The 23,835-nt window shown below is 33.4% G+C and overlaps 1 protein-coding gene across 3 annotated transcripts in view; it reads right to left on the minus strand.

The window, feature by feature from the left end:
* Msrb3 (methionine sulfoxide reductase B3) overlaps positions 1–23,835 on the minus strand; it is a 183,522-nt gene that overhangs the window by 124,261 nt on the left and 35,426 nt on the right. For all 3 annotated transcript variants that reach the window (XM_015483051.2, XM_048805725.1, XM_048805720.1), the window contains exons 3-4: positions 6,537–6,645; positions 4,875–4,952 (exon numbers count right to left, since the gene is read on the minus strand). In XM_015483051.2, coding sequence (XP_015338537.1) covers positions 4,875–4,952; positions 6,537–6,645 — 187 coding nt within the window. The remainder of the gene's footprint in view (positions 1–4,874; positions 4,953–6,536; positions 6,646–23,835) is intronic.

The raw sequence follows: 23,835 nt of genomic DNA on the forward strand, positions 1-23,835 counted from the left end.
TTTCTTTGACGTAAGAAGGCTGATTCATAGTGGGATAGGGAGCGGGAGCATGGGAGGAATAGAGGAACTCTAGATAGGGCAGAGGGGTGGGAGGGAAAAGGAAGGGATATGGGGTAATTAATGCTGGTAGAATGTGATGGACATTATTATCCAAAGTAAATGTATGAAAACATGAATTGGTATGAATATAAAACCAGAGATATGAAAAATTGTGCTCTATATATGTAATAACATTTGTATTGCATCTGTCAGAGATAAATAAAAAATTTACATGATAAAATTAAAAAAGAAATGGCAAACATATTTGCCATAAGTCACATACTGTAGAATTTCAAAAAGAAAAAGAATGTTCAGATAGATGCTAATATTAATATTGCCATATTTTATAACTGCTATTTTTCATATTATGTGAACAAAACCATAAGTACCTTGAGAATAAAATATTTCATAAATTTATTTTATTTGTTCCCAACACCTGGCAAAGTGTTAGCCAAAGCATGATATAAGTGGTCAAAAATACTTTCTGAATTAAATTATTTTACCAATGCTTTCTCTGGTTTATCTGATGAGTAATAAATTCACTTTATGAAATTTTAAAAGTTCAAATAACCAGAGGTGAGAACATCTTGCTTCTGTCAGTTAATTTACTGAGTGAAAATAGTCGTACTATATGAGAAATAAACTAGCTTGATAAAATTTGTGAATGTGAAGAAAACATGAACCATGGAATAAATTACATATTTGGTTTATAAGAAGACTGTGAATGAGGTTCTTGTACTTGGTAAGCAGTAAAAAAGCAGCATATTGTTCAGAGAAGGAATGTATTTTGAGTAGCATACACATTTGAAAATGAAATAAGAATAATTGAATAACCTTTTTTGTAAGGAAATATAATACATATACACCAGTTAAGTAAAGGAAAAAGATTATGCACATATATGCACACACCACTATAAGTGTGAATTCTATAACAGATATGAGTTATACTGCTAATAGCAAGACATTTTCAAATTCCGAACTTTGTATTTCTTCCTTCTTTTCTATTTTCCTCCTACTGCTATCTCTCATGCTGTTCCTCTATTTAGTCATTTGCTTAATTTTCTTCTCTCGACCCTTTCTAACTACACACACACACACAGACAAACAAATGTGCATGCATACCCATAACCCCATATCCCAACTGTCTCCTTTACCTTGTATACAAAGCATGAAGAAACCAACTACCTACAGGAACCTTAACAGTAAGATCACTAATTGACTAGACTAGTGGGTGGCTTTCAAACTTCTGAACATGTATCCCTAAAACAAAACTGAAAAAAAAAATATAGACTTTGTGCCAGTTATCAATTTGTTACCGTTCACCTAAAAATCTATCGTCCTTTTGCTCTGCTAAAATGGAGCTGGGCCCTTGAAAATATCTTTTCTTTGTCAATTAGCATGATGCTAAGCTTTGCCCATAGAGGACACAGAAGAGAGGCTGCTGAAGGAAAACATTTTTCCTTCCAGATTTGAGTATGCTTGCTCAACAGGCTCCTTCAGTGCATGCAGCTTCTTGAACATCTGAATCCTGAAGCACATAGAGCTTCTCCACTTCTAGGCAGCTCTTGCACTGTGGCTGGGTTCTCCAATGATAGGCTCCTATAGTGTCTCCTACATCCAACTCCTTCAAGGTACCCAGTTTCTCCAACACCTGATTCCTGCACAGCAAACAGCTTCTCCATCATCTGGCCTTTTTAGCATACATGGCTTCCCAAGAGCCCAGCTGCTGCAGCACAAGCAGCGTCTACAGTGCCAGGATCCTGCCATGCCAGATGTTCTTTTCAATTCACAGCAATCAGCAGCACCTAGCTCCCCCTAGCTCTCCTCTCAGCTGAGGTTTTGTAACGAACTGCCTCCACTGAGACATCTTGCTGCCAACAGCTTTCCCAGGAACCCTAGAGAACAGATAACCAGCAAATTCCAGAAGGTGGATTTCCAGAAAGTTCCAGAGGCTTCCAGCCTCATGGCACATTAAAGACTTTTCTGACATTTAGTAAATATAGATTCATCCAGATTTCAGTTCTTGGGAAATGAAAGTGGGGATATGGGGCAGGAAGGAGAAGGAGGTTTTTCCTTGGGTTATCACAGCACCAGGAGTCATGTTTACCATTCCTGCTAATACATGTTTTCTCATATATTTTAAGTTAACAGCTAAATGTCTTATCATTAATTTAAATAACTACAAAAGATGAATTTTCTGTTGTTTTGCATATCATATGCATGTTCATTGTTGCCAACACTTGAGAGCTACATATATAGATTATTTAATGAACAGAGAAGTCCAATTTATGAAGTAATTTGCAAACCAGTCCTCAAAGACAAATTAATCAAATCAGACTTGTTTTCTGTCCAAAAGTGGGTAGAAAATAAGCCTGAAAATATGTGTACCATGGGCATGGTGATACCCACCTGTAAACCCAGTGGCTCAGGAGGCTGAGCAGGAGGATCACAAGTTCAAAGCAAGCCTCATCAACTTAGCAAAGCCCTAAGCATCTTAGTCTCAAAATTTTTTAAAAAGTTTTTTTAATTATTTATAAAATAAAAATAAATAAAAGGGCTGGGTTTGTGGCTCAGTGGTTAAGCACACCTGGATTCAATCCCTGGTACCCAAAAGAGAAAGAAAATGGATAGACAGGCCACAGGTCACAGATAGAGGACCAGACAGGGAGGTAGACTGAGTTGTGCCAGGAGCCTTGCCAAGACAAAATACTATTTCAATATTTTTACCAATGCTTTTGATCTTGCTTTTTTGGGTCTCTCCTTCAGAAGTAATGCTTTCCTGACGCATTATTTTACTTAATGCATTAGAGATCATACCCAAGGACAATAAATCATCATAATATCTGAGACATAATATCTGACATCTTTCATGAAAAGGGAGAAAGATGATCTTGATAGAAGACATAGGAAGGAAGAAGCAGCAGACCACAGGCTCTTAGATACATCAGTTTTAGGAAACACACATACAGAAGTTGAGAATCAGAAAATAGATTCCCTCAAAACTATCCATGCCCTAGGGCTCCTGGAGAGCCTTGTGGGTACCTAGGGCACACATTCTCTAGTCTGAAGACTAATGCACCAGACCAATGAGTTACTCCATCTCCAGAAAAGGAAACATCAGGGAATCTTCCCCCAAATAGATAAGAAACCAAGATGGGAGAAGCAAACAAACCTCATAGAAAAGATGTAGGATAAAAATAATTAAACCATATTGCTTAAAAATTTATAAAATAAAAGATTTCATTCCAAGATTGCTAAAGGAAATCAAGGCATTGTCACACTGAATGTGAAACCTGATTCCTACCAGTACCTATGTATGGATAAGAGTCCTGCTTTTAGGATTCGTGATTCAAAATCTCACATGGGGGGCTGGGGATGTGGCTCAAGCAGTAGCGCGCTCGCCTGGCATGCGTGCAGCCGGGGTTCAATCCTCAGCACCACATACAAACAAAGATGTTGTGTCCGCCGAAAACTAAAAAATAAATATTAAAAATTCTCTTTCTCTTTAAAAAAAAAGTCTCACATGGGTTAAATCCTTCACTTATAGTGGTTCTGTTTCTTATTTTAAAAAGTAAGTTTTCCTTAGATACAATACGTTAGTGAATCACATGATAGTGAAAGAGATGGAGGATCTTAAATAAAAAGCAAAAGGGACGTAGCCAATTATTACCATTTGAGGTATTAACAAGTTTAACATGGCTCAGCAACTATCTTAAGTGTTATATCAATTATTTTAACACAAGCTAAAGGTGTTGAAATATAAGGACCTGTGTTTTCTGAAAGGAAATGGGTGACAATTTGAAGGGCCAGTTTTTTACATGAATAATAAATACGTACGAATTCAGAACAGATTCTGAACCAACACTAACGTGAAATGAGGTTTTCGCAATTTAAGAAAAGTTCAAGGAAACTACTATTTCCTGTTATTTCTGGAAAATCTGTAAATGCTAGTGTTTTAAAAGAGAAACATTTATGGGAGAGATATAAAGTGTGTTTTACATGCTACAAGTATCAAATTCTTGTTTATTCATTTCCCCTAAGAAACTTTGCAATTCTGTTTTAAATACATGACATTTACTCTCAAGTAAGCTTTCTTTTTATTTCCCCAAATTAGCCACCCCATGGAGAAATTAGGGCTTCTAGGATTTTCTCCACCTATATAAATAAATTTTTGGTAAAGATTTTCTTTTCTTGAATAAGATCTATACTCTCCAGAATGCACTGTCTGAATTAACCATTTTGTTCAAAAAGTCTATGTGATCTCCATTTTATGGTAAACTGTTGGGATCTTTAAAGATTTTTAAATCAATGCAAAAATGGCTAACCTCATATTTATATAATTTGTTTATCTGTGTATAAGTATCCTTAATACTTCTCAGGTTACTTTCAATACAGGTATTCTCTTTATCGAAGAAGTATAAATAGTCTACTTGGTAGTTATTATTATATCTGAAAGATGTACATGAAGACCTTTCAATATAGTCCAATAAATAAATTTAGGGACATCACTTGAAAATATAAAAAAAAATTGATCAATAAACATACATTTCTATGTTCACCAAAATCTCTTTCACAGCTCTCTTATACACAATAATTACTGAGATGAATAAGTTAATGTTGGATACTTTAAAAATCTAAATAGTGAAAAATCTGTCTATCACACTAGTAATTTACCATGAAAGTCAATATTTTGTTTTGTGGGAGGTAAACAGACATAGAAAAAGATAAAAGTAAAAAAAAAAAATAGTAATGGAAAGATTCCAAGGTGAACAAGCAATAACTAGTTTGTTGCCATCTGTGACATGCCCATACCTACAGGTTGTTAATATACTTACTTGAATAACGGAGTTCCACAAACAATACATTTATATATTCCAGGATCTTTGTGATGTGTGTATTCTCCTTCAAAGGCACTGATAAATAATAAACAGATCATCAAAAAATTAAGCAAAGCTAGCATTATTTCTTATAGAACATGTATGCTTAAAATACATTTCTCTAATAAATCTTTCAAGGGCTTTTTGTCCTAAAATGAGAACAAACCCAACATATGGAAATCTGAACAATACTAATATATTTCAAACCCATATAATAAAATGTGCATATAACTACTCCAAACTAGTGTAGGTTAAATCAAAAAATCAAGTCATCTAGTTATGTAATGCTTAGAAGATTTTTTTCCAATTAAAAAAGGCCTATAGTTTGATTCACAAAAAAAAAAAAAAAACCCAACATTATTACATAAGATTTTTGCTACTCTACAGTGTCCAAGAGTATACCAGAAAATGCAGAAAGGTCTGAGACTTCAAGTGGAAGGAGCCTTATTTCTTGGTTTGAAAAGGAATATTGCAGCTTTAAGGGAATATTTTTCTAAGTTAACAATCTTAAAGGCTAGGAGGTCATTCAGCTAATACAAATCAGCTGTGCTAGCCCAACAAAAAGTCTATGTGCTCTGCAGCTTGTTTTTATTATCCTTTCACCCTCTTTATGAGGTCCAATTTTTTTTATAAACAGAATTTTTAAGAATGACCTAATCTCTGGTTGTTTGTGTGCATTAAATCATTTTGCTAGTCATGCACACAACAGGACGGGTAGAAGTCCTCCAGAGTTGAGTCCCAAGTCCACCACTAGATCATTGTACAGTGAGGGTGGACTTTGTCAGATTCAACATTTGGTAAATTCAGTAAACAGTAGATACTGTGACAGGAAGAGAGTGTTGCCTATTAACAAGGATCCCATGTGTGGTAAAGAGCTCTTTCAGTTCATGAATGAAAACAAGAAGTTACATCATTAATAAATCTGGATCACAGGTAAGTTACGGCCTTATGCCAGGCTCCATGGTATAAATTAGACAACAAAATCATTGGACCTTGGCAAGTTACTTTTGAGCTGGAATCAGCTGAGAGAGACTTTATTCACTAAAAACAGTCTTGGAAGTGAACAAACTCTTTTTTCAGGACTTAGGGCGAACTTCCAAGGACCAAAGCCATGTGAGGGCAGTTATTGAAAATTTTTGACATTCCAACCACAAATGAGCCAATAAATACTTTCTCCACATGTGCTTCAAAAAGAAATTGGAGTGGGGTAGAAAGGAACTAAATTATGCTACCTTCTTTTTGCAGCCAAAACGTCTATACTTACAATGGCCACCTTCAAAATTTCGGCATCCTGGCATGGCTCCATATCCTCATGGTTTTGCTTACTGTGATGTCTTCCCAAAAAATATACCTAAATCGCTATTACTTCCACACATTTTGTAGTAAACTAAAAACAGGCCCTTAACAAAAGCCCATGACTTTACATAAGATACAGTACTCATTAAATGGAGGAAAGAACAAATAAAACTTAGTCTTAACCTAAACAATGACATTTTGAAATGCAGACTTTAGCAAATAAGTAGAGAACTCTTTAAATTAATTGGCAAGGAAGAGGATTCAAAGGAGGAGATGAAGAAAACTAGCTCTTGCTTAATGACTTTTTATTACAGCTCACCTTACCTTTCAGTCCCTTTCTCCTGAGTGACATGGTACTGCAGGGGTGTTAGCCGCTTCCTCAGCTCCTGCTGGGAAAAGACCACCTTACAGTTCTTTTTATCCCTACATGACCCTGGAAAGAGAGAGGATATGGGAGAAGGAGGCTTTTTAGCTTGAATCCTAAATAATTGCTTTGGCTGGACGCCATAGCACAGCTTCTACAGTCACTTGTCAATGACCAGACCAGTCCCTGGTGCACTAGAAAATCTTACCTGAACTGCAGCTGATTATTTCTCTAAGTTTAAAAAGAATGTTTCTTAAGATCCAAGTGATTCCACTGGAGTAGTGACAATGTGCTACAGCAAAAGCTTCTAGCATGTGATACTAAAACTTATTGAACATTCACAAGATGGTGCTACATCCTTTGTTTCCCAGTACCCTGAAACTCCTTTTTAAAAAAGGATTTCAGCTGGGCTAGGGATGTAACTCAGTGGTAGCATATGGGAGGCCCTGAATTTAATCTTCAGCACTATAAAAAGAAAAAAAAAAAGTCAAGACACAGTCTATTTACAATTATTCACACTGTATGTTTAAGATGATGGGCATATTAAGTTAACCATAACCCTCCATTAAATAATTCTGCAGCTTGATAGAATAGCTTAAAACCATCCTCAATTCCAATTCTGTATGATTTAACTACCATCCTTCTTATTTTTCTGTGAACCCTGAAGATTTATTTTTATATAACCAGGAATTGTTTTTCTCTATGATTCCATCAGATTCTTCTCTAGGTTCTGTAGAGTCCTTAGAAATAAACATTTCTTTAAAGACATTTAAACAGGCAACAAGAAACTTTCAACAGACAACAGAAGGCGTTTATACTAATGCAGATTCAATAAGTTCCAAAGAAAGAGTGAGAAAAACAGAGACGGAGAAAGACAAAGGTAAAGTGAATGCGATTTTTGCAAAGTATCTCTAGGAAGACTTCACTATATGTATTTGATAGTGAAATACTTTTATTAATGTGACCCTATTAACAATAGCAGCTTTTATTTCACTCTGTATAGACTGCAGTAAAATGTTCAGAAAACACCTGTTTACATGTAGTATTTTATTTTACCTGCACAAGTGACTGAAAAGAAATACAGCTCCAGGACAGAGCAGCCATTACTCACTGCAAGAAAGCTGTTTTTCTTTGCCTTCCGTCACAGTGGGAAAGAAGCTGCCAATTGTCCTAAAGGTAAAGATGTCATAGAATGTTTTGAAGGTTCTAAAAGAAAGTTTGCTTTGTTTCCTCAATGTTAAATTCAATTTCTTTTGAAATATAAAGAAATATGAGTTAGTAGTGGAAATGCTTTCTACTTCTTTTACTCTCAAGGTCCGTAATGTCATAGAATGTGAGAGCATTGAAGTTAAACTTGAAAAAATTAACTAACCAGTTACCCTGATTGTGGGATTGAAGAAGGGTATCAGCTTCCAGAATCAAGGCCACCAAGACACAGTGGCTAATTCTCTATCAAAAAATGCAGAGGCAGGAAAAGAGCAAATAGCTGAATAGAAAGGTAAGCGTGAGTGTAGGCCTTCGGCTATCAACAGCTCTTCTGCTGACCTTCCATGAAGTACCCTGGCCCTTCCCAGCCTGGAAAGAGCCACAGAACAGCTGGCACATCACAAATGGCAGCTGGGTGTCTCATCTCACTGGGCCTCATTTTACACTAGGCTTTGTCCAAAACCCTACTACTTGAATTTTTACTATTGTCTAAGGGGTAAACAGAAATGTCTGCTCTGACAGAACAAGCCTCTCAATGGCCTGAATGAAGAACAGCTCTTTCTTAAATAATCAGTTGACCATGGATAGCTGGGTTTCCCCTCAATCACCATAGATCTCTTAAAAATTACTTTGTTTGTTTGTTGGAAAGGTTGTATCTTTGTTAATTCTGTCAAAAAAAAAAACATTAATTACAAACTTAACATGACAAAATATCTTGGTTAGAATCATACTTTCCAATGGCATAGATAATTAAACTCCAAACCACTAGAATTAAACAATTCTGTCCAAAATATTTTTGTTAATATATGTTCATTCATACAAAAAGGCCAATTGTGTTCCCAAAGTTGAGAGAACTAAGCTACCCATCTGTATGTCATTTAGTACAAGAGAAGCAACTGCAGGTTTAAATTACATGGTATTGGATTGCAATTTCCTAACATTGGATGCTTTTCTGCTTTTTTACCTTGAGTCATTTACTAAGGAGTGTTCATAAAAAGTAGCTTAAAGCACAGATGCTTGCAAATCGTTTAGACAAAGATGTTTCTCTCTTTTTCATTCCCCCCTCTCTCAAAAATCTCACTTTTCTGAAGAAAAAGAATAAAACTGTTGGTCAGTATTGATGAACCATGTCAAGTATTTGTATAACGGGGAAAAAAAGGTGAAATTGAAAACATCTGATTGAAGTAAATAATACAAACATAAAAGCTTTACTGGTGAATGAAGGGTATTGAAGAGACTTTATTTCATAGATTAGAAATTACTTTTGATCTAAACATTCTTAAAAACAGATTGTTTTCTACTATGAACCATCTCATTAACTGTGCTACAGAGACCTCGTTTGAATGGCAAGCTTTGAAAGAGTGCTGCTGTACTCCTTTGTTAGTCTCCGTCTTATTTAGGAGGGGAATAAAGATTTCATTCCAGCTTTCTTTGTTTGTCTTTCAAGAACCACTAAAGCAGTATTCACACAAATTTTGTAGGAATGTGCCCTATGTCATAGCCTACAAATTATTTGGTTTTGGTGCACTTAAAGGTCATCTTCCAAATTAGCAAAATTTTCCTACATCCTGGCTTTTCAACCTTAAATATAAATATTGTTTCCTAACTGTAAGTGAGGTTTGTTCTCTAAGAAATGCTAGTGATTATTTAAAATTGTCAAACTTTATACCTTTTCTACTCTTTGGTCATACTATGGTCTCAAAATAATTAGACTTTTAAAGAATACCTAATAGTGAAAGGAAGTATATATACTTCAGAAATAATTATTATGATTTTACATTAAACAACTCATTGAGAAGTTTATCATATTTTATAAATGTCTTGCCATGTAGTTTAATAATAATAATAATATAACACTTGGACAACTGAAAGCTACACTATTTCATTAGCTCTTCTAGCATAACCCAAAACCCAAAATTGGCATACATAAACACAGAAAAACTTCCCTTTTGTCTCTCTCTGATTTTCCTTCCCCCATCAGACTCACGTTCCTGAAGTCATATGGTGCCACTGTTAATTTTAAAGATATCATTTCATTTTGAAATTCTAGAGTAATTCATTGGATGGTTTCCCTTTACTATCTTCACTTAGGTACTGTAATTTTCTTATTACACAGGGTAATTTACCATTAGTATTATACGACATCTGTTCAATGACCTCTAAATTGGCTTAGAAGTATGTTAGGGAAAGACGTTTCCCTTTATTTAAATGTTTAATAGTATATTTTGAAGGCACAAGTGAGTGAGTGCGCATACATAGCAACACAGGAATATTTGAGGAGTTAATATCGTCCCTTCGGTATCTAATAATAACCCTTTCCTTACAGAGTAAACTTGGCATAGAGCAAATCTATCTGGAACCCAAACCAGAGGTATTTATTCACTGAAATATGCCCAAAGTCTCTTTTACTTTGTTCAACGTTGTTGCCTTAAAGCAAAACTGTTTTTCTTTTCAATGTTAAGCTCCTGCTATAAGTAGAAATAAACTTAAAGCAGTAGTTCACTTCTGCTTCTGCTGCTTCTGAACAATGAGACCTTAGACCAGTCAACTGCTCTGACTACATGCTATCACCCTCATACCTGTTCTAAGGACCACAGCAAACCGTATACACAAAACTCAGTCTGACTAAATGCAATATCACATTATCATTCTGAATGCAGAAAATTCTGAAGTTAAAATTGAATTTTACAAGGTAGCTAAGTGAGGTATTTCCATGTGTTTCAATATTTTATGAGTAATTAATTTTTATGTAATTACAACAGTCGGGTATTTTCCCCAGAAGGTATCCTCAAGAAAATGCTAAAAATAGGAAGTGAAGGAAGAAAGTAAAATTAAAACTTGAGTTCTACTATGTGTCAAACACATTTCCAAGCACATAGAAGATAGCTGCCATGCCCATTTTACAGATACAGAAACTGATACTCATAAAGTATAGATCTTAACTTACTAAGCAGACAACTCAACTGAAGCTCAGAGCTGTTGGACTGCAAAGCCCAAAGTCATTGTGTTTTCTGTCAGGAAAAATTAAGTAACAACATTCTTTTTTCTCAAGTTATACAATAACTTTCAGTTTAAAAAAAAAAACTATCACTAACAACTGAAGATAATGAGGGGTTAGGGAAGTAAGAATCACTGCATCACATCCAGAAGAGTAAATATATTTGTCATTAGCCAATGTCTGCTCTCCCTATATTCACTCTTTAACACAGGGTCAGTGACAAGGTTCATAGAGGATTCTCACAGAGTCTATAAAATGTTAAAAGGCTTTTCAACTTCCTGTTAAGAAGTAAATCAGAACTGCTACCTAAAAATGCTTAGAGCACTTTTAAGTCATAAATTTTATATTTCAGTGTGAAAAGAAAACAAAACTTAAAGATCCTATAATTTTTAGTTTGGTACAAGGATCAGAAGAATCAAATTATTAAATATTTTTCCAAAATAATGAGTAAGAATAAAAATATCTTGTTTTTCTTTGAATTTACTAGGTTAAAACAGTAAAGTTCAAGTTGAAATAGTTTACTATTAGTTGAAATACAGCTTACTGCTGTATTTAAAGGTAGTATAAAATTATACTTTACTTTTCACTATAAATTTTAATTTTTAATTAGTTATTAGTCTGTCACATTGGAAAACTGAACAAACTTGATAGTATTAGACTTGATAGTATTAGAATTGCTAAAAAGGTAGGAATTTATAAAATACAAATCTAATCCACTTTCAAAATTAAACAAAATATATACCACGAACTATTATTCTGTGTGTCTGTGTCTGTGTGTGTGTGCACATGCGTGCGCACATTTGCATTCTAGTAATTCAATAGAGGCCTTAAGAAAACTACTGCAAAGCTTAGGGGGAATAAAGGTTCCCTTTTTGTAGAAATATACCCAATTGTTCTCATTCTTCTGTTGGAATAGACATATAGGAAAAACATTCATTTATGATGTCAAGACACTGTTTCAGACCTCTGGTTTCCACAAAATTAGGGCTGCAGAGCTTACTTGGAAGCCCATTGATCCAGAACATTTTATTATCTAAGTTATAAAAATGTTGAGTATTTATAGAGTTCCAGGTACTATGTTAAGTAAAACATATTAATTTATTCATTAATTACTTATTGAGTACCTACTATGCTGACATTAATCTGATGCGTCAGTATACACCAGAGAATAAAATAAAGATCCTGCTTTCATGGAGCTCCCATTCTGAGAGTGGTAAGGAAAGACAGACAAAACACAATGAAAATAAGTAAGTAAATTATGTAGACTTACATAATTTAAACCTTATACCTATAGTGGTAAGTATGCAGCAAGGAAAAAAGGAAACCTGGAGCAGAGCAAGGAAAATGGAAAGTGCTAGGAGTAAGCATTCTAATGTTAGAGTGGTAAAGGTAGTTCTTCCTAAAAAGGTGACACTTGAACAAAGTCCTGAAGGAGAAGAGAAAGCTGGCTGTGCTGATATCTGGAAAGAGCTTTTCAAACATTCAGAGGAAGTAGCCAACCCAAGAGATGAAAACACTAAGATGTTAAACACCATTGGCAGAGGAAGAGACAGGTCACTTGAATGCAAGTACAAAACCCTGAATATAAACACAGCAGGTAAGCAACAATTCAAACATGCAAAGAATGTATTTTTAAATGAGAAAATTTACAAATACATATCTTAATATGGACCTTATCTAACATTACTTTTTTAAGTTCCAAGAGAATTTGTAGTAACATCTTTTTAGCAAAGTGCTATACTCAAAAGAGCTCTCAGTATATATCTGGCTGAACCCTGAATCTATAATCATCGTGCAGACTCTGCTAATTTGTATTGTCTACTTAATGCCATGCTATTTAGACTAAAGACCATCATTCCCAATCTGGAGTTACATGTAAGAGGATACTCAACAGATATTTTTTGGTGATGAAATCTGGATGAGCACAGAAAATAAAAAACTTTGGCCAAACAGTGTTGTTCCCCTTCTGAAACATTGTCACCTCTTCCAAGTAATCCTCTAGGTAACAGCAGAGGACATCCATAACTAAGAAAACTATAAAATTAGTACCTCAACTGAGTTTCTGTTTGTTTAAAGACATTCTTAATTTGTACATTTAGGATCAGATCAATTTCATCTGTATTCCAAGCCCTAAATAAAACATACTGAAAATAAAAGTACAAATCTTAGGAGTCAAATAGCAAACAGTTGTTTCTTTTAAAGGAAGATTTCTTTTTCCTTTCCTGACTGTGAGAAAAAATTATATCTTAGATTGCATAATAATAATCACATTTCATACCTTCTCACTGTTTTTCTTTTACTTCACATAAAATAATTCTACACATCAGTTTTAGTTATATTTTACTTATGCATGCACAGAGTTCTAATTAACATCAATGGATATGGTAACCATGCCAAGGCAACATACCATTTTAAATTTCTTGAATTAAACAATACCATATGTCTTAAAGGTGCATAGCTGAATGATAAAATTGGTCTTCCGGTTTCCTTACTGAAGGCATGAATTGATCAACTCAGAAGACATTTCAAGAAAGTTTTCCTTCCAAACCTACATACCCTACCCTACGTACCCTGTTAACTTTGCCCCTACCACCAACTTTAGCATTAGTGTATTTACTAGGCAAGGCATTATTTGCATGAGAATATACAGTACTGTGCAATCATCCTGAAACATCTTCAGTTGTTTCTACTTCATTTTGCCAAACACACTGTAAATTCCTTGAAGATAAAAACTGTTCAGGCAGGGCGCAATGGCACACACCTGTGATCCCAGCAGCTAGGGAGGCTGAGACAGGTGGATCATAAGTTCAAAGCCAGCCTCAGCAATTTAGCAAGGCCTTAAGCAACTTAGCAAGACCCTGCATCTAAATTAAAAAAAAAAAAAAAGGTGGGGGCTGAGGACATGGCTCAGTGGTTGAGTGCCCTTGGGTTTAATCCCTGGTACAAAAAAAAGTGTTCAGCTTAATATTAATATTCATACTTCCTACAACTATTTATTAACATCTTGACAGTGAGATAGAGTGTGTGATGAGCATTGTAAAATTTAAAAATAAATAAAGTTCCTGGATGAGGAACTCATACACACACTAGCAGGAAAGATAAAAACAATTACTCTTGATGTGAAGTTTGTAGTAAAGGTATGTGCCAGATTTTGCATAAAAAGAGTTAACAAAAAGAGGACGTTAATACTCTTAAACTTTGCCCACCTAGATTGGCCATGTCCAGTTATAACTAGAATAAAGAAATTCAAATTTGTAGAAACAGTATCTACAGTGCCAGAGTGCCAGAGAAGATCCAAATAGAGAAAGAACTTCATCAGGAGAAGCTGATGGATAGGCTGTGATCAAATGTGTACAAGTCAAAGTGGTAAGTATCCTATCCCAGTGAAAGGTATACAAATAGTTTTTTCATGTAAGCTTTATCAGCTAATTTAAAGGAAAAAAAAACAGAATAAAATGTGGATTCATCTTCGAATGAGGAAAAATTGAGATTCTGAGAAATAAGGGAGTTTTAAAATTCAGGGGGAAAATATGCAAATGTTTTCTGTGAGTCAGCAGAGTAAATATATTTTCCACAGTATCTGAAGCTTATTAGTATGACTTAAATTTCCAGACTAAATATAGTAAAATCTCATGTATGAAGTTGCATGATTTTCTTGAAAGGAAGCAATGAGCAGTTTACCACTTCATTCATCCTGATAAAATAGTCATTAATAATTCACCTGAATGACTGTAAGATAGAAGCCACATTTTACATTTCTATATTTTCCTTGCATGTTACAAATTTTTAATTGTTGAACTCATGTATAGTAGTCATTTTATCAACATTGTTTAAGTACCAAAAAGAATTAAAGAGGACTTTATCAATTCTTCAAAATTTAATGCAAATACTGGGGGCATGATTTTCATGTTAATGTGGACGATGAAGCTTAGAGAAAAATGTTAGACGTGGGTTTGACCCAAAAAAGAATATTCTTACTTGCAAAGCTATGAGTAAAGAGAAAAATTTTAAAGGCACTGCCATCATCAAGTGACAATAATGGAAGAGAGAGTCATTTAACTTCAATTCCATCTGATTGCATGTGAAATGTCTGACAAAGTTGGAATTCCCTGTTTTTAATTTTTTTTTTTTTAAGTTTGGGTCTTCACTAGAACATCATAGCCCATACAGGGAAAAAAAATTAAAAACAGACAGACTCATTTCCATTCTACATTTCACATGCAATCAAAAAGATCTGCAAATAAAAAAGCTCTCTCTCCCATTCTCCTTCTTCCCCTTGGGGAGCATAGATTGCTAGGAAGATGAGAGGTAACCACTCACAAAAAGGAAGAAAAGAAGCCCTCTCTTAAATTATAATGCAGAATTTTATTTAAATACAACATTAAATATTGAAAAGAAAATAAAATTGGCATTATCTAAAAACCCAGTTTTACATATTTCCAAAACCTCATGCTGGCCCACATCAAATTTCAAATCCAAATGAAGCATAATGAACAAAAAACAAGTCTGCAATTGCCACTCAATGAATAGCTAAATTTGAATCTATATAATCCAAAGAAACCTGAGATATTCTGGAGGAAAAAAAAATTCAAAAATTTTATATTTTTCTTTTTCACCCAGATAAGTTAAGAAAAGGTACAGGTTTCCCCTGAATTATTTAATATCTCCTTCAGGGACAGTACTCATATATTTTAGTCATCTTGTATTCCCAGCACTTAGCAATGTGCCTGGGCAAGGGAAAGGACAAAAACTATATATGTATTGTATTTGCTTATTCAACTCTCCATTTTAATTATTTTTATTTAAATCGTCCTAAAAGACATTTCCTAAATGGTACGTTTGGCTATGTTTCTTAGAACTTAGTTAAAAAATTACAATGATAACATTTGCTTAATTAATCAGTAAAGTTTTTTAAAAGAATGAATAACAATATGGTTAAAAAAAAACTTTCCCTTTATTACTACTCTGATCCTTTATTGCCTTTCTAGAGTTCCACATTTACATTTTTTAAAATTTTGCCTAATAATCCACTAATTCTCTGGATTTAAGACTATGAGATTACCTGATCCATCACTCCCCCAAAAGAATTTTGTTAAACACTGGCTCTGAAAACAATGCTAACTGGCAGTTTGTCTTGGGGAGTGAGAAGGGGACTGGGAAAATCTAGGTTACATAGGTTTCTTTTATTTACTTTCTTTCTTTCCCCAGCCCCCTGGTACCAGGGATATTTAATCACTGAGCTACATCCCCAATTCTTAGCAAGGGTCTTGCTAAATTGATAGGGGCTTCACTAAGTTGCTGCGGTTGGCCTCAAACTTGCAATCCTCCTACCTCAGCCTCTCAGTCATTGTGATAACATGCATGTGCCACCATGCCTGGAAATTACATGGGTTTCTTGATGCAGACCTTCTCAGAGACTTTATTATGTTGATGTCTACCACTAAATACATGATATTTTGACTCACCATTAACTTTATGCTCCATTATAAAAGGGAAAAAATGCCAAACTATGATATATCCTTATCACAATTATTTTTAGGCTGATTATCAAAATGGTAGACTATAAAAAGGTAAAACTTATAATTTATAAAATATGATAGTATGCAGTTTTTCAATTTGATGAAGAAATTTGTTTTACAGAGTAACTAGTGGAACTAATATTCCTCAGATTATAATTTGGGAAATAACAGACTTCTAATCCAAACCCCTCAAGAGGAAATTAAGACCCAAAGAAGTTGACTGACATGGTCATATACCTGATTAATGTGAGCCAGGATCTCTTGTCTGGAGTTTTCCTCCATTGATTATTCATTCATTACATTCCTTTCTTGAACCATGTTTTGTTGTATATTAATATACCCTCTATTTCTAACCCATCAGCCTGTAGCCCATTCCCACTTCATCCTCCTATCTTACACTCATCCCATTTCCTGCTAAGTATATCTATGCATTCCTTCAATATCCTGTCATTGTGTGAAATCCTATTCCAAGAAGTGTATCATTAATTTGAGGCAGAAAGAAGCACAGTGTCTCCACAGTGAAATAAAAGAGAAAGTGTTTATAAAAACTCATTAACTATTGTATGTAACTCCTTTTATCCAATAATAGATAATAAAATATGGATCTAAAATGGCCATGTTTCTCACCAGAATGTGCATTCCTTAAGAAAAGATTATATTACTTGGCAATGTGGCAATATTTTGATACTGATACTTATTCAAGATAATGATACTTATTCACAGCAATTCATTAATCCAACACATACTTACTGAACACCTATTATGTGACACAGATAATTCCAATTGTTGAGATGTAGCAGTGAACTAAACAGATGAAAATTTCTGCCATTCTGAGTTTATTTTGCAGTAACCAAGAATTTTCTGTAAAAGAAAATGCTTTTGCCTAATCAACCCATCCCCTTTCCCAGACTTATTTGATGTCCCTTCCCACCCACCCCCACCCACACACACTATTTTCTTCTCCCTTACAATAAGGAATTAAGATTCCAAATAACAAATTTTGGGGAAATTCCAGCTAATGTAACCAGAGAATCATATCTAATTGTAAAAGACTTAACCATGTTATATAATTCTTCATTTACAGATGAAGAATAGGGAAAAAAGGTGAAAAAAACAAACAACTCTTGGGGCCAGAAAGCAAGTTGGTAGTAGAAACAAATTAGTAAATTTACAGAATATACTTCTAATCTGTTTCTTCAATACAATAATAAGATGGTAAAAGCTGTGAAACTTGCTGTAATGTTATCTAAAATTGCACAAGAAATATTACAGGCTAGGCATGGTGGCACATCTTTTAATCCAAGCAACTTAGGGGGCTTTGGGAAGGGGAATCCCAAGCTCCAGGATAGTCTCAGCAATTTAGCAAAGCCCTAAACAACTTAGTGAGACCCTATCTCAAAAATAAAAAAATAAAAAGGGCTGGAGATGTAGCTCCTTGGTTCAATCACCAGAACAAACATATATAATATTAATCAAATGAGATGTAATATGAATAGCTTTATCATTTTGAATCAACATACATTTCTACAATTAAAAACCCTTAGAAAACTATAATTATTCTAGATTTTCTTTGTTTGCTTAAAATTAAAATAATCTAATGATTTAAGTTAATATCCCATTCTTTGTTTGCAATTATGTGGTTGAACATGATAATTATGTTTACTTTTGAGGGAAATGCCTGGCATAAAAGTTACTGAGTAAATTTAAACTGTATAAATGTATAGCTCTTACTAATCAACTAAATAACTGATATTTTCCTCACATCATGTTTTTTTAATAACATAACATATATTTTTAAATAACTAATACCAGTGCAAGCATGCTAAATGGGAAAAACAACTTAAGGAACTTAAATAAAATTGGTATTTTAAATTTTCAAATAAATAATTAATTTCAAATACAAAGGCACAAAAAGTAATTAGAGATAATTTGCCACTGCATTTCAATAAATGTATTTAGAAGAATTTTAAATGAAAATGTATGTAGCAAAAGCAATCATGAGTAATTCAATCTCCAAATAAAATGTTTAGTTTGAAACTATAAACTATGAAAGACTTATAATAAAAATTCATCAAGCATCCACCATCAATATTAGTCTTTGTAAACTGTCCTTTATGGCTCATTCTTTCATTAAACTTGCGTTTGTTGAGATCAAATACTTCATTTTAATAAATTCTTCTATGATCTATTAGGTAACATTATTATGAATATGTTTAGATAAACATGTAATTACCTATGTGAATTCTTCAGAGTACAAATTGTCTAGATATTCTAATCCTATAGAATTGTTTTAGAGCTAACAATATGTTATATTCTTTACAGTCATTGTTAATTAACTACTGAATTTCTCAAACAAAACTAAGATTTAATTGTTTTGTTCATTCTATTTTAACTCTGTTGCTAACAGATATTGGTTTGTCTTTTATGATTACTAATGAATAATACAAAAAATGTATTTGATATTGAAAATTTTAACAAAATTCACATTTAAGAAACCATATGCCCAACACCTTATTTATACAGATGTATTGTTCTAGAACAATTTAGCCTTGACTAATATGCATTATCCACAAATAGTTTTTGAAACTCTTTTGGTAATTAGATGCTGCACAGCACTCTTCAATGTTAACTAAAACTTTACCACATCATTAAGCTAGTAAAAGATTTTTTTAGAAAAAATATAGCTATATCAGAATATATTCATTAATGAACATTTTAAATATAATTTTTATAATTTTTCTTAGTGTCAAAAATATTTTCATTCATGCAAAAATGACTCATGCTTAACAGTCAACATGTTAAACTAATAACATTTTTAAAATTCTATAAAAATTTAAAACAGCAAAACAGAATGTGAAATTTTCTTTAATATTTGGGTGGTCTGCTGAAGAAAATTTAGCTGCATATAAAAACTATAAATTACTGTTAAATCAGCTGTTTGGATACAAGATAAGTTAATTTATTAAAACTTGTTTTAGTTTATAGAAGGTTTACACATGAAAGACAATTTCAATGAGAGGTCCAAGCAACAAAGGGCATCAGAATCCTATTGAAAATGGAAAAAGGTTTTCTTTTCACTTCACAAATATTGTTTGAACATAATAAGCAGAAAAAGTTGTAGTTTGTAAATCCATGTGTTCTTAATTGGATGTTCTTTACATACTTTCTAAGTTTTCACAATGTGCCTAATGTTATCAGTTAAGTATCTACGCTAGGAAATAATGTAAAACTAGTGCCATCTACTGGAAAGAGTGGATATCATTCCAACAACTAATTGCAAATTATGTTGTGAATTATGAGTTGGAATTTGTATGTTTTTTTTAATTATTTGTTTCTCTTTTTTAAAAAGTCCTCCACAAAGCATTTTTAATGTAGTTAAACAGGTTAGGTAAGAAGAATTTGGAGGACTGATGAAACTGGAGAATGGAGGGCATTCAGGGAGTGAATTCTATTGGTGACACCAACACAGAAATCAGAAATAATGCATTCTGAACAGAATTTTCCTTTGATTTCTTATGTACCTGATAAAATAGGGTTTCTATGACATGAAGTTTGTGGCTGTAAATGAATGGACATCATTACCCTAAGTACATGTATGAAGACACGAATGGTGTGAATATACTCTGTATACAACCAGAGATATGAAAAATTGTGCTCTACATGTGTAATATGAATTGCAATGCATTCTGCTGTCACACATAACAAATTAGAATAAAAAATTTAAAAAAATAAAAATAGAATTTCTAAACTCAATTCAAAGAACACTTTCTGAAGAGTTTCAGAAGATCTAATTTTTAAAAACTTCAAATTGTTTGAAAATTTGGGTTTAGGGATGTTTAGAGGTGTGTGTGTGTGTGTGTGTGTGTGTGTGTGTGTGTGTTTATTCCTCCCCTCACCCTAGCTCTTACCAAGAACTAAGGGGGTAGTTAATATTTTCGTGACCCAAAAAGTTTGTTAACAATTAATATAAAAAGTTAATCTATCCAGGAAGTGAACAGCATGCTGCTGAGGTGATTTTTTTTCTTTTTAGGGATAAATACATCAGTTGCTTTGAATGAACTCTCACCAGCTCAGAGTGAAGAAATAGTACTTTTTAACCATGGATGCTGCTTTAATGCATACCTATAGTGTTTCCTCTTTAAAAATGGAGACTTTAAAAGAAAAAAAAATACTAATTTTCTCAAAAAAAGTAATCAAAAAAACCAGGGTTCTTAATTCTCAGAGTAAATATAAGATGCACTTATTCATCTCCTCAGTTGATACACCACCAAAATTCAAACTGTTTGAGAGAAAAACTAAAAGCAATTTTGGATAATATACACTGTATTTGTGTTACTATCTTTTTGTTATATGTTTTACTACAATGTGGTTTATACCTAAAACATCCCCTATGTGGAATTAATACAATAAAGTGAGAAAAGAGAAATTATTTTTGACAATAAATTTAACAGCAAGCTAAACTATGAACTTTACTTTTAATCTTTCCTTATAAAGGAATCTCAAATAAATTTGTACTCTCTGTTAAAATTATGACTTCACCTATATGTAAACTTTCCAAATGTTTACTTATGCATTTAACAAATATTTATTAAGTGCCAGGCATTGTGCTAAGTTCTGAAGCCATAAGCTTGTGATTCATAGAGTTATACTTATACAGATGGTATTATATGACTTTCAAACACCATTTGCAAAATATCTCTTAAAGATGTCTAAGTTATCCATTAGAAGATCATGATATAATATCTTTATAAACTACATAACAGCCATGTGGTTCTTCAATTCACTGGAGACAGTTAAATACGCCCCTGAAGTCAAGGAAGAATCACAACCATATATTATGTGCTTGATGTTAGAGAAAAAGTATAATTTATCACTATAATTAGTACTATTTAGACAAACACCCTTACTTGGCTGAAAAATTCTATAATATCTAGCCTACAATTACTCTTAATTTTTATCTAGCATTAAAACTATGTATAAAACTGTGCTTCCTAATCCCTCCTCAGATAATGGTTCAATCTTAATTTAGTGGCCAGGAATTCTAATGTTCAAATGGAAAATATTTCTATCCTCCCACCACCAACTAGAATGCTTTTCTATAAGTTTGCAACATTAATTAGTAGTGAGTTTTAACATTTAATTAACCTATGACCAAAAGTTGAAACAAATAGCAGCTAATAAAATCACAGAATTTCAGATCTGAGCATACTATATAATTTTAATTCTTCATTTTAAAGATCTAGAGGTTTACTGATTTGTTCAAGGTCACACAAGTTAATGACAGAGCCATGGTTAGAGTTTTCTGACTCCTCTTCCAGTGCTCTTTTTTAATACTTAAAGAAACTGTTAGAGGAAATTAAGAAATTCTGAGAGAAAAAAATTACCTTTAATGACAAACATAAGTGAACCATAACTCAGATGCATTTAATAAGCTCTAAATTAAAATTATACTTTAATAAAAAATAGAAAAGGAAGTCAAAGCTCAAAAATGATGGATCACTCTTCTGGGATATGGCCTTCATGCAGGTCAATCCAGTTATAATCAACTTTAAGAGCCTGTTGCAATTATTTTTTAGTTCTGGAATTATTTCATATTGAATAATACTCGAAATTAGTAGGATACTGGCTAGGGAATAAAAATCTTTTTGATTTACAGAGATTTCTGTTGCAATCAGTTTTAACCAGGGAACAGTAAATTAAAGCAAGGCTTCAAACTTTCACCTTAATTTCCTATATCTCTAATGTTGTCCTCTTCCTTCTTTACCTGTACAAAATAATAAAAACTAGAATTCTCATTTCATTTTATATTTCAAGGTTGAAATAGTTTCTATTACTGTTGAACTTAATTTCTTTACCATTTCTATATACCTAAAAGTAAAATCTTATTACAGAAATAAACGATAAAGATTCTAATATGTAGACACTAAAAGACTAACTTTCCTAACACTTGAAAAATTAAATTAAGTGGCACTTAAATGATTAAGTAATTATGAAACACTATTTTATCCAGTTCATTTGCCATCTTAAAATGGGTGTATAAGGCCTAGATAAGAATGATAACAGAGTTTCTTTGGGTTTTCATCAGTACTGGGTAATAAGAATGACAGAATGTATTATTATATATTTATAGGACTCGAATTCTGGTTCAGCAGGATATATAAGTAAAATAAAGAGTTCAAAACAACAGACTGAGGTGGTTATTTCTTCAAAGTATATTTGTGGTTTCTATTTAAGAAAAAGTAGTTAAATAAAATATGGTGTAATTTTAAATGTTTTTAAAAGCATATTGTGCTGGAAAAATAAAAACCTGTATGGATACAGATGCATGGATTTCCACAATGAACCTAGTAAAGACATAGATGGTGCCTATTTCATGCCAGCCAGTGTGCTAAGCACTTTTTACAACCCAAACTTTTTAATTCTCCACAGCTATCCTTTCAGGTGGGTATTATTATCCTTGTCTTACAAACAACTGAGCTAAACTACACAGCCAGTGAGAGCAAAGCCAGATCTCAAGCCCTGTCAGTCTGAATCTAGAATGTGTATGCTTAGGCACTGCACTGTAATGGTTAGCTCTTAAAAATTGTCAACTTTGTTGAATTTAACTCTGAATTATTTTGTTATCAAAACTTAAAGATATTTATATTTCAATTAAACAATTTCACCATGAAATACATTAATTCCATGACTGTCACATCTCAAGGAATATACTGTTAGTAAGTTGTTTCTGTTAATATTTGCCCTCCTCTGTGTACAGCACATCCCATGTTACAGGAACTTTCCTGGGTGCTTTTACCCATGGGTTTCTTGTTTCCCCAAAGTGAACATAACATAGAGCAATGGAAAAGTTCCATACGGCACAAGTACTACAGTGGTTAAGGTACTCTTTCCAGCTCATATACAATGCAACAGACAAAGCTAATGCATTACCTTTCTTTTCAAACCTACTACCAAGACCACTAAATTCAGAATCTCAGATCTTCCTGACACCATCCAGCCTCAAAATCCTCCAATATACTGTATGGTGGGAGTGCAGGTAATATGGGGCCAAGGCAGATACTGAGAAGAGTGGTGGGGGCCTCCATGGTTTAAGCTGCATTAGTCACCATAAATAGACAAAAAAAAAACAAACCTATTTTAAACAAGTTACTTGCTATTCAGATATAACCTCAAGACAAATGCCTTATCTTCCCATTCCAATTAAGCGGCCATTCAGCCCCTCTCAAAAACACCTGGAAAACCAGCACTGACCTTTCCCCACACTAAAACAGTCTTTTTAAATACAAAAGGAAGTCATATTATTCTCTGTCTATTCCCCAAAATTTAAATTCCTTAGAACATCATCTATAGCTCTTCATGATTTGGCTTCCTGTCCTTCCTCATCTTTTGTACTTCCCCTTCCCCTCCTAAACTTCCTATAGTAAATAACCCATATTTTCTGAACACATATTGCTCTTTCAGGCCTTCATGTTTTACCCATGCTACTCAGTATGTTAGAGATATCCTGAACCCTCACTGGCCATAGGGCTAAGGACA

The sequence above is a fragment of the Marmota marmota genome, unplaced genomic scaffold, assembly GCF_001458135.2.
Source record: "Marmota marmota marmota unplaced genomic scaffold, marMar, whole genome shotgun sequence".
NCBI lineage: Eukaryota > Metazoa > Chordata > Mammalia > Rodentia > Sciuridae > Marmota > Marmota marmota.